We start from the raw sequence: 12,701 nt of genomic DNA, 5'->3' as shown, positions 1-12,701 counted from the left end.
TGCTGTGTGCGGGTTTTCTCTAGTTGTGGCGAGTGGGGGCTACTCTTTGTTGCAGTGTGCGGGCTTCTCTTTGCGGTGGCTTCTCGTTGCAGAGCATGGGCTCTAGGTGCATGGGCTTCAGTAGTTGTGGCACACGGGCTCAGTAATTGTGGCTCCCAGGCTTAGTTGTTCCAGAGCATGTGGGATTTTCCTGGACCAGGGATCGAATCCATGTCCCCTGCATTGGCAGGTAGATTCTTAACCACCGTGCCACCAGGGAAGTCCTCTGTAAGTTTTAAGTCATACAGCCTGATGGTTTGATTTACATATATTGTGAAATGATTACCAGAGTAGGTTCAGCTGACACCCATACAGATAGAATAAAAGGTAAAGAAGAGGGCTTCCCTGGTGGCGCAGTGGTTGAGAATCCGCCTGCCGATGCAGGGGACATGGGTTCGTGCCCCGGTCTGGGAAGATCCCACATGCCGCGGAGCGGCTGGGCCCGTGAGCCATGGCTGCTGAGCCTGCGCATCCAGAGCCTGTGCTTCGCAACGGGAGAGGCCACAACAGTGAGAGGCCCGCATATCACACACACACAAAAAAAAGGTAAAGAAGAAAAGACAAAGAAAATAGTTTTCTCCTTGTGATGAGGACTCTTAGGATTACTCTCTTAACAGTGCTTCTTTATAGCATACAGTAGTGTAAGCTACAGTTACTGAGTTGTACACTGCATCCCTAGGACTTATCTTAAAACTGGAATTTTGTACCTTTTGACCATCTTTCTCCAATTTCACCTCCCCCCGTGTTCATTGGTATAGCTCCTCTTTAATGTCTTCAAGTAAGCTATTAATATTTTCTCCATCTAGATCATGTGTATTTTGCTAATCTTTTCACCAAACTGTTTGGGCATAACAGACCCAATGTGTCCAGCCCAGTCCTGCTCACCTCCTGCCTAATGAGCCCTGTCCTGGGAGTCCTCACTGTAACCCAGGTCAAAACCATGGGAATCAGTTTCCCTGGATTCTTGTCAATACCATCCTCATGGCCTGGGGGGCCTTTGTACATTCTGTGTCCTAAGGCTATAGTGTCCTTCCCACCTCCTCTCTGTGACAACTCCAGTGGTGCCAGTAGGACTCCCCTGGTCTCTTCCTGCACACAGTTAGCTAAACTCAAGGTTAGAAATCCAGAACTCCAGGACTGCCAAATCTGCCCAGGTCTTGTGAACCATCTGCAAGTTGAGGGGTTTCCCAGTCCACCCTCAGGTTCAGTGACTTGCTAGGAAGACTCACAAAACTCCCTAAAACCTGTTAAGCTCACAAATCGTGTTTGTTACAGGCAAAAGATACAGAGTAGAAGAGGAGCCAGAGGTGTTCCAAACACGAAGCTTCCGTGTCTTCAGCGTCTCCTTACCTCCTGGAATCGATATTTGGCAGTATGTGCACGGAGTGTTGCCAACCCAGGAAACTCACCAGAGCCTCGGTATCCAGATTTTTATTGAGTCTTCATTACAGAAGCATGATTGAATGAGTCATTGTACATGGAACTCAGTCTCCACCCTTCTTCCCTTTCCAGAGATCCAGCTGATAACTCATGGTTCAAAGCCCCAGCTTTCTAATTACATGTTTGGTCTTTCTGCTGTGGCCAGACCTTACCCAGACCTAATGTCATCTCTTTAGCATAAACTACCTAGGGGCTCACCATGAAGAACAAAGACACACCTGTCTTTTCTGGAGAGACCCAGTTTACAGGTTACTTCCTTAGAGCTGGGGCAAGGACCATACTTCTCTTTAGAGATAGTTGAATTTGTGTTATACACTTCCTGTCTTTTATCAGGGCTGCATTAGATGCCTTTTCCTAGTGTTCTTTTTTTTTTGGCCATGCCACTTGGCTTGCGGGATTGTAGTTCCCCCACCGGGAATTGAACCAGGGCCTGGCAGTGAAAGCACGGAGTCCTAAACACTGTACCATTATGGAATTCCCTTTTCCTAGTGTTCTTACAGCAACATGGGATGTCTTCAATTAAAGGAAACTGAAAGCCCCCAGAGGCATCATTATTCTGTCCAGTCAAGCCTGTGAAATTGTGGCGTTATGTCCATTGCAGACTCTCTTACTGGGTCTGGCTTTCAAGGTGTCAGCAGTCTAATGACCAAGAAAGAAAGAAGTTACAATGTTGAGATTCAGAGGTAGTAAAACAGACACAGAGGCACTGTTTTCATCTTTATCTTTTTCAATGAAATGCTGATTTTGTTTCTTCCTTGTTGGTATTACTAATGGGCCTTGTTTATTGGGTTTCTTTCAGTTGACAAAGGAAAACCCAAGACCACAGAACCTACCACTTGTGAGCCAACCCTATTTGAGGGAGCCTCTATCCAGGAACTAATACAAAGAGGCCCAGGGGACTCCCAGTTGGGACAAACCAAGGGTCAGGATGGGCTGTTGGAAATACAGGAAGGACACTTGGGACCAGGGATGGACCCCCAGAGGGAGAAGCTTCCTGAGAAAATGAGTCCTGAACATGGCAGCTTAGGGACAGCTGGTGGTGTGTGTTCAAGGATTGTAGAGGAGCTGGTCCCCCCAGGAGGTGCTGTCCATGACCATGACTCATGTGGATCTGGTACTGATCACATGATTCAGGAAGAAGAAAGTATCTTTAAATGCAATGAATGCGGGAAAGTTTTTAACAAGAAACACCTTCTTGCTGGACATGAAAAGATTCACTCCGGTGTGAAGCCCTATGAATGCACAGAGTGTGGGAAAACCTTTATTAAGAGCACACACCTCCTCCAGCACCACATGATCCACACCGGAGAGAGGCCCTATGAGTGCACGGAATGTGGGAAGGCCTTCAACCGCCGGTCCTACCTTACACAACACCAGCGGATTCACACTGGGGAGAAGCCTTATAAATGCAATGAATGTGGAAAGGCCTTCACCCACCGCTCCAATTTTGTCTTACATAAGAGGAGACACACCGGTGAAAAACCCTTCGTGTGCAAAGAATGTGGGCAAGTCTTCCGACATAGGCCAGGATTCCTTCGACATCACATCATCCACAGTGGTGAGAATCCGTATGAGTGCTTTGAATGTGGCAAGGTCTTTAAACACAAGTCATACCTCATGTGGCACCAGCAGACTCACACTGGGGAGAAGCCCTACGAATGCAGTGAATGTGGGAAAGCCTTCTGTGAGAGCGCAGCCCTCATTCACCACTACGTCATCCACACTGGGGAGAAGCCCTTTGAATGCCTCGAGTGTGGGAAGGCCTTCAACCACAGGTCATACCTCAAGAGGCACCAGCGGATTCACACTGGGGAGAAGCCTTTTGTGTGCACTGAATGTGGAAGGGCCTTCACCCACTGCTCCACTTTTATCTTGCATAAACGGGCCCACACTGGAGAGAAACCTTTTGAGTGCAAAGAATGTGGGAAAGCCTTTAGCACTAGGAAAGACCTCATTCGGCACTTCAGCATCCACACTGGGGAGAAGCCCTTTGAGTGCACAGAGTGTGGGAAGGCCTTCAACCGCAGGTCAGGCCTCACAAGGCACCAGCGGATCCATAGTGGAGAGAAGCCCTATGAATGCATGGAGTGTGGGAAGTCCTTTTGCTGGAGCACAAACCTCATTCGACATGCCATCATCCACACCGGAGAGAAGCCTTATAAGTGCAGTGAATGTGGAAAGGCCTTCAGTCGTAGCTCATCCCTTACTCAGCATCAAAGGATTCATACTGGGAGAAACCCTGTCAGTGTGACAGATGTGGGAAGAACCTTCACCAGTGGGCAAACCTCAGTCACCCTCCGAGAACTCCTGTTGGGGAAAGAGATTTTGAATGTAAACACTGAGGAAAATCTTTTGCAGGAGAAAACACCTACCATGACATCTGATCGTACATACCAAAGAGAAACCCCACAGGTATCTTCTCTGTGAGAAAACCTGTCACGGATCATCAGTAGTTGTGTAAAGATGCATTGTAGAAATTGACCCAGCCTAGAGCCTTACTCTATGTTTGAGAGTTCATCTGTGAGGGAGAGACCAGTGTTTATTGTGCACTAAGGAAAACTTTAGCTACGTTTTTCCCCTTAGTTTACACTGTAGTGTTATCTCAGGAATTTTTATAAAAAGAAGGTGGAAACTTACATGAAAAAATGAAATGCAAACACAGTTTCTTTGAGACTTCTCTGTCAAGATTATGGCACTTTGTCATGGATCTATTAGTTTACTTGGGGTGAGGGGAATGTTATTTCACTGGCAAAGGGCCTTGACCCTTTATGTGTCTTATATATACATTCATTGCTGTCCAGTATTGGGAGAGTTAGACACTTGAGGACAAGTATTTAAGTAGATAAAGATATACATATGACACACGGGCATGTTTTATTGCACCAGTTAAGACTGTTTCAGGCTTTGTTTTTTTTTAAAAAACAAACGGTTCTTTTGGTGGTTTGAACACCAAACATTCAGACTTTTTATTGATTCAATCTGTTGTTTACTTAATTTCTGTAGCTATCTGGTAAATCTTAAAATTGGGTAAAGTGAATACTTTTTTATTATTTAAATTAACTCAGCTTTCCCAGTTCCTTGGACTTTCCATATAAATCTTAGGATGCAAAAAAACCTTGCTCACATATTTAAAGAAATTGATTTAAACCTGTAGAGCAGTTTGTTTAAAAGCAACACCGTGAACACAGTACATGGTATGGCATTTCATGTATCTAAGTAATTCTTGATATTTCATTACCATTTTATAATATTGAACAGTACAGGTTCTGTACATTTTTGTTAGGATTTATGTCTAGGTTGTTGGGGGTTTTTTTGTTTTGTTTTTTTATTTTTTAGTTATTTGTAAATGGCTTTTTTTTTTTTTTTTTTTTTTTTGGCCTCAAGGCTTATGGGATCTTAGTTCTCCCACCAGGGATAAAACCCATGCCCCCTACAGTGAAAGCGAGGAGTCCTAACCACTGGACTGCCAGGGAATTCCCTATTGGCATTGTTTTAAACTTTCATTTCCACATGATCTTTAGTAGTATACAGAAAGATAATTGTTCTGGGGGGTGGTATTTTAGTATCTTGCAGCCTTGGCTGAACTCAGTTATTTTCTAGCCATTTCTTTGGATAGAATACTTGGTATTTTCTGCATAGAAATGTCAACTGCAAATAGTTTTCTTTCTTCCTATTTGTATACGTATTATTTCCTTTTCTTATGCACTTAGCTAGGACTACCAGTATGATGTTGAGTAAGAGTAGTTAAGAGAGGACATCCTTGACTGGTTTCTGATATTAGGGGGAAAACGGTCCGTTTTTCATCAAATACAGTGTTAGTTGTAAGTCATTTTTTTTTTCCATAGAGTTTTCCTGTCGAGTCTAGAAAGTTTCCCTCTGTTAATTTGCTGAGATTTTTTTTGTCATGAATGAATGTTGGATTTTGTCAGATGCTTTAGCTCCATCAGTTAATGTGATCATCTGGTTTTTCTTCTTTAGCCTATTGATACAGTGTATTACATTGAGTTTTGAATATTGAACCAGCCTTGCATCCTTGGAATAAACCCCACTTGGCTGTGGAGTATAAATTTTTTAATATATATTAAAGCATTCCATTTGATTATATTTTTTTGAGCAGGTTTTCCTATAATCTCTTGATTGATGATACATAGTTGTCACTCTTTGTTTTTAACTACTGTCATTGTCTGGTTTTGGTGTCAAGGTGATAGTGGCTTCCCAAATTCTGTTTTTTAGGAAGACTGTGTAATTGTTTTTAATTGTTGTTTTAATGTTTCATAACATCCTCCAGTGAACCTTTTGAGCCTGGAGATTTTCTGGATACTTTTTAGTTACATATTATTTTATATGATAAGTATGGAACTAGTCATAGTATCTGTTTTCATATTGGATAAATTGGATTGTTGGTCCTTTTCAAGGAAATGTTTCATCTAACTTTTATTTGGAGAGTTGTTGGGAGTATTCCCTTATCTTTTTTTTTTTTTTTTTTTTTGGCGGTACGCGGGCCTCTCACTGTTGTGGCCTCTCCCATTGCGGAGCGAAGGCTCCGGACGTGCAGGCTCAGCGGCCATGGCTTACGGGCCTAGTCACTCCACAACATGTGGGATCTTCCCAGACCGGGGCATGAACCTGCATCCCCTGCATCGGCAGGTGGACTCTCAAACCACTGTGTCACCAGGGAAGCCCTCCCTTTTTAATGGCAACAGGGTCTGTACTTATATCCCATTTTATTCCTGATTTTGGAAATATGTCACCTCTCTTTTTAATCATTGTCAATCTTAGACATTTACCAATTTTACTGATCATTTTGAAGAACCAGCACTTTATTTTATTGATTTTTCTCTATTGCCTTTCTGGGTGTTCTGTTTTGTTTTGGTCACACCATGCAGCATGTGGGATCTTAGTTCCCCGACTAGGGATCGAACCTATGCCCCCTGCATTGAGAGCAGAGTCTTAACCACTGGCCTGTCAGGGGAGTCCCTTTACCTTTCTGTTCTTAATTTCACTGATTTCTGTTCAGATCTTTATGATATCGTATCTTCTACTTTGCTTTGGTTGTATTTTGCTCTTTTTACTTTTTGAGGGGTGCTGAGATTATTGATTTGAACCTTTTTTTTTTCTTTTCTGACGGATCATTAAGTATTACACAGTTCCTTCAGCACTGTTTCAGCTTTATCCCACAAGTTTTCATTACAATTTATTCGGTTCTAAATATCCCTTGATTCCCTTAGAGACTTCCTCTGACACCCATGTAATATTTAGAAGTATGTTGTTTCATTTCCTACTGTTTGGAGCATTTTCTGGTATCTTTTTGTTACTGATTTCTTATTTGTTTCATGTTTGGTTTGACTGTTTAAATTTGTTGAAGTTTGTTTTATGACCCAGGGTGTGGTATATCTTGTTCTATAAGGCTTCTTGAAACGAATGTGTATTCTGCTGTCACTGGGTGAAGTTTCTATAAATGTCTGCATAATCCTCTTGGTTGGGGTTATTGCTCAGATATTTTACATCCTTGCTGACTTTCTGTGTAGTATTTCTGTCAGTTGCAGAGAGAGGGATGATGAAGTTCTGAAGTATAATTGAGAAATTGTCTATTCCTTACAAGTTCTGTAAGTTTCTGCTTCATGTATTTCAAAGTTCTGTTGTTTGGTGTGTATACATATATAGGATTGCTATGTCATCTTGGTGTATTGACCCTTTAATCATAATAAAAGGGTTCATTTTCTTGCCTTTGAAGCGTACTTTATCTGATATTAGTATAGTCACTACTGCATTTTTTTTTTTTTTTTTTTTTTTTTTTTTGTACGCGGGCCTCTCACTGTTGTGGCCTCACCCGCTGCGGAGCACAGGCTCCGGACGCGCAGGCTCAGCGGCCATGGCTCACGGGCCCAGCCGCTCCACGGCATGTGGGATCCTCCCGGACCGGGGCACGAACCCGCGTCCTCTGCATCGGCAGGCGGATTCTCAACCACTGCGCCACCAGGGAAGCCCCTGCATTTTTTATTAATGTTTGTAGTTTATATTTTTCCATAATTTTATTTTTAACATCTACATCATTATATTTGAAGTAAGTTTCTTGTGACAGCATGTAGTTGGGGTCATACTTTTTTTTAAATCCATTTTGCCACTTTTAATTCATAGGTTTAGATCATCTAAATTTAAAATAATTATTGATATGTTAGAGCTTAACTGTACCATTTTATTAATCTTTTTTTGTGTGTTCCCTTTGTATTATTCCTCTTGTTTCCAGTTTTTATTATTTGGGTTCCCCCATCCTGTTTCCTGTGGGTTATTTTAACATTTTTTAGAATTCCATTTGATACATCTGTAATGTTTTTGAGTGTATATCTTAATTTTCTTTATGTATTGTATTATGTATACATAACTTATCACAGACTGTTACCAGCATTTTAGCACTTTGATGTATAGAAACCTTGATTCCATTAGGTTCACCTGCATTCCCTATTCTTAATATAATTGTTGTAAGTATTTTCTCATTGTATACTAAGAACTATATTGGATATTGTAATTTTTGCCTCAACTAAGTGTTTTTTTTTTTCCCCACAAAATTCATGAGAAGCATAGTCTGTTTACCTCTACTTTTACCATTCCATTGTTGTTTCTCCATTCTTGAAGTCCCTAGTCTTCTGTTAACATTTCCATTCTGTTTGGCAAATTTCCTGTGGCCTTTTTTCTAGGGTATGTCTGCTGTTAACAAATGTTTTTTCTTTCTTCATCTAAAAATGTCTTTATGTTCATTCCTGAAGGATATTTTTGTGGGACATAAGACTTGGGGTCCACAGTTCTTTTAGGACAAAAGAAAACATGTCTGTTGTTTCTTCTGTCCATCTCCTTTTGTCCAGCATGGTTTCAGATGAGAAACCTGCCTTTCAACCCATTGTTCCTCTATTTGAAAGGCATCCTTTCTGTCAGGTGCTTTCAAAGTGCTTTTTATTATAACATTCAGCAGTTTATGATGTGTCCTGGCATAGAATTTTTAGGGTTTATCCTGTTTGGTGTTTTCTCAGCTTTTTGAATTATGTGGTATATGCCCTTTGCCAAATTTGGGAGATTTTTAGTTATTTTTCAAGTATTTTTTCAACCCCACGCTTTTTCTCCTCTCAGGGACTCTAGTAACATGAATGATAATTCTCACATTCTTGTCCCATAGGACCCTCAGGCTCCCATCTTTTTGTTTCCACCAGTCTGTTTTTCTCTGTTCCTCACATTGATCAATTTCCATTGATCTCCCTTTCAGCTCATGGGTTTCTTTCTGTCTCATGTATAATCTACTATTGAGCTCACCCAGTGAGTTTTCATTTTGGTTTGTGAATTTTACAGTTGTTTGGTTTCCATTTGGTTCTTTTATACATCTTCTGTATTTTTGCCTAGCTTATAATGCCAAAGAAGAAGGACTCTGAGAAAACAGGCAAAACGGTATAGTCCAAAGTCATGGTTCTCTGGTGGTTTATCTTGATGTTGGGATAGAAATCCTAAATTAACTGGAGAAGTGAAAAGCCTGGTATCCACAAAAATTTCTGAGAACAGATCTTACAACTGAGATCTGTAGATTGTTCAGAGTTGTGTTTAAGGTGCCTGGATTCTCCGTGAATCCTCCTGTCTTCTGCCATGTTGCCCAAGCCAGACACACTCTGCAGCGTTTTTCATCATCACCCACATCCAGCCAGTGTCCCATTCTGTTTCTTGTTTTCCTAGTAGACACTCAGTATATGTGTGTTCTAGTGAATGGCTACGTGCAGCAGGGAATTTATATTATAATGTTTGGCTCCCTCACAGTGTTTACACAAAGCTGTGTATATAGTTGGCACCGTATAGAACATATGTTGACCTTGATTGAAGAAAATCTACACAAGCTTTTATGGCCAGATCGTAGTCATAACGAATGATTGTTTTGGGTCATCAAAGACCACCCTCAGTTTCAGTGATTTGCTGACTCACAGTACTCAGCATATTGTTACAGTCAACAGCTGTGCTTTATTACACCAAAATGGTGCAAAGCAAACTCAGCCAAGGGAAAAGACACAAGGACTGAAGTCCAGAGGAAACCAGGGACAATCTGCAATGGTCCTGTCTCAGGGAAGTCACACAGGACGGGCCTAATTTAAGCTCTATCAAGGAGTTAACAGCAATAGATTGAAATGTCTACTGGGGAAACTAATTAGAGACCCAGTGCCCTGGGTTTCTTGGGGACACACTAGCACATACCACATTCTAGACCTCTAGAAGGATAGATCTTTGGCATTAAGCCACACAGTTAAACAAAAAACTTGGGCACACTGAGCCACTTGTCATTTGTGGGAATGATGGGAAATCTCCTGAAATCTAAGGTCCCAAGCCCCAGCCCTTGCAGAGGTGAACCTTGCAAGCTCAAGAGAATAGCAGTCTCAGGCCTGCTGTGTTACGTCTTCATAGTGACTTAAATGGTACTAAGATGCCGATTAATTCAGACTCCTGTAACAAACATTAAGGAAATAGTTTCCTACAACAAGTGAGTCATAACTCTGAGGTGAAATTGTTGTAAAAAAAAAAAAATCAGTAAGCCAAAGTAGAACTTAACAAACTAGCCAGGATTTAATTTAGTGATGACAAAGTACAGAGGCAGTCTGGTGACAAAGGACCTTATCTCCTCCCAATATTAATATATGTATGTACATGTATGTGTATGTATGTACACCACCTGAGGCCATATATATGTATATAAATGTGTATAGACCTAATATATATGTATTTCTGTGTGTGTATATATATACAGATACATGGCTTCAAGTGGTCTGACTTGCAGATACACCCACTGCTTGCTTACCCTTATCTATAAAGATGTAAATGCCAGCTCAATGCTGTGTGTTCCTGTAGCACGTAAGTCAACAATTTCTTGTCCCTTTGTTCCTACTATTGATGCTGTTTGCCTCTGTCTTCAACAAAGAGAAATAAGGAATATATGCATCATTCAGTGCACCTGACAAGATTTAATTAAAGACTTCGTTTCAGGCTTAGTCGCGTTCATGATCTATGTGTGAGTTTCACTTGGAGAGAGGGAGCCGGTGGCTCCAGTGGGGAGGGCCCTTGCTGGAGACATGGTGCTAGACCCCTACGGGAATCTGGTCTCTGGGAGTATGTGCCTCTCCCCCTTGTACTCACACTCTGGCCTGCAGATGACCTTTCCTGTCTGAGTTGTGGGATGGGGGGGGGGGTGCAGCTCTGGAATGCTCTATGACGTCATCCGTGAGAGTTGAGGGTTAAAGATTTGTAATCTGCTCACAGGTAGGTTACACACCTCACAGTTAAAGGTCTAAATGGTAAATGGGCAACTTTGCCTCAGAGCAGTGTCAGTGCCATGGGCCCTGTGGTCTGACTTCCTGTTGGTACTTCTGACCTGGTTCTTACCTGTTGGAAGACTTTAGAAAATTCCTTGCCACTCTCCTCCTTCCCTTTGTTTTGGATATCCATGTGTTAAAGTATGTTTTTTTATTTTGAAGTGCTAACATTTGGGGCCTTGCTGATCCTGTAGAGACTGCGCCTCCTAGAGCTAGCTGATTCCTCCAGATAACATTCCCCACTGGGTGTGCCTTTCACATGCAAACCAGCCATTCCAGAGCCCAGACCCCACAACTACTGCCTTTATCAAGTTCTTATGCTTCAAGACCCTTCCCTAGGTGCCAGGAAACTAAGGACAGCCCCTGCACTCTGAACTGTGCTGAAATTATCCCAACTAGCTAATCCTAAACCTCCTTAGGCTGCTTGCTTCCCCTGGCCCACTGCTCCCAGTGAAAATGACAACAGTCTTTGCCTACACTTCTGCCTCGATCCTTTTGCCTCTGATTCCACTCTAGTGCGTCCCCATGTGGCCCTGTGGAGCATGGCGTGACCTCATCTTACAGAACTGTATTTCTTCAACGGCAATCGTGTTGGCCTCATATCAGGATACTAAATCCTACATTTTAAAACAATGCCTGAAAGCGTTAACGAGAGGATAAATACTAGGAATATAACAAAGCAAATTAGGCATTTCCAGAAACCAGGGTGTCAGTGCACCCAGCCAGATGCAATATTTAAATTGGAATGGTGTGGAGAGTCATGGACAGGAAAGAACAATGCCAAGGAGAGGCTGTACAGGTGAGCAAGTAGAAAGCAGGTATTCGACAGGCCAAGGTGTTAGTAAGATGCCACTTACCTCCCCCGCTGGTGTTTGTCTTTTAGAAAGATGGTTCCAGATTCCCTTCTCAAAGTCACACACTTCAGACAATGACCAAGCGTGACTAACTGGGGGCCACAAATTCATTAATGACAACTTCAGAGAGTCTTCCTGTATGATTTCTCCAACTTTCTGAGATGTGAAGGAAGAAGCACCTTTCTGTGTGCTGTCTCCTGAGTCCTGCTACGTCATTTGTTTTCTTGATCACCTGGTTAACAGGCATCCTCATCACTTTCCTCTCTTGTCCCTTATGGCATCTGTAGCCACGTCATCTTTCAACCTCTGCTTATTATTGTGCATTCTAGTTCCATTTCATGCTCTTGATTTTAGGTATAAATCTTCATACACATTTGATGTGCTCTTCTCACTTTCTCTCTCCTTGAAACCTGGAATCACACTTAAGCAATCGTCAGCATTTTCCCCATCGTAGAGTCTGCTCAACGTTTGCCGTGCCTGTGATCTCAGCTGCGTAATGCCTGTTTCTCATCTGCATGTTCTTGCGTCCTTCACCCTTTCTGATTTGTCCTCACACATTGCCATGAGTGTCAGGCACCACTCTCTATTCCCACATCTCACTTATTTATTCCTCCCTCTCCCTTTAACTGAGGAGTCCCCTTGGACCTATTTTCCTTTCCTTGCGATTATTGCACTTCACCATTACCTCTTCCTCTATTTTTCTGCACTTCCCAAGCCTCCCTACCTTGTGAACCTCCTTGCTACAGTCCCACCCTCTACACCACTCTGGCCAAGGTCGGTGGTGACTCCCATGTTTATAAAATTTAAGCCCTTGTCTTGCCTTTTTTTTTTTTTTTTTGCGGTACGCGGGCCTCTCACTGTTGTGGCCTCTCCCGTTGCGGAGCGAAGGCTCCAGAACCGCAGGCTCAGTGGCCATGGCTCATGGGCCCAGCTGCTCCGCGGCACGTGGGATCTTCCCGGACCGGGGCACGAACCCGTGTCCCCTGCATCGGCAGGCGGATTCTCAACCACTGCGCCACCAGGGAAGCCCTTTTGT

General features: G+C 42.6%; 1 protein-coding gene across 4 annotated transcripts in view; it reads left to right on the top strand.

Annotated features, from left to right (window-relative positions):
- The window catches only part of LOC136791943 (zinc finger protein 264-like), a 39,013-nt gene that overhangs the window by 23,470 nt on the left and 2,842 nt on the right, over window positions 1-12,701 (top strand). For 2 of the 4 annotated variants that reach the window (XM_067020021.1, XM_059044625.2), the window contains exons 4-5: window positions 1,315-1,458; window positions 2,279-3,891. In XM_067020021.1, coding sequence (XP_066876122.1) covers window positions 1,315-1,458; window positions 2,279-3,891 — 1,757 coding nt within the window. Of the gene's footprint in view, window positions 1-1,314; window positions 2,163-2,278; window positions 3,892-12,701 lie in introns of those variants that run through there. The other 2 variants (XM_067020022.1, XM_059044629.2) reach the window with 2 other exon arrangements.

Source organism: Kogia breviceps, chromosome 18, assembly GCF_026419965.1.
Source record: "Kogia breviceps isolate mKogBre1 chromosome 18, mKogBre1 haplotype 1, whole genome shotgun sequence".
In the NCBI taxonomy this organism is placed as follows: domain Eukaryota; kingdom Metazoa; phylum Chordata; class Mammalia; order Artiodactyla; family Physeteridae; genus Kogia; species Kogia breviceps.
This window is presented reverse-complemented; position numbering and strand designations above follow the sequence as displayed.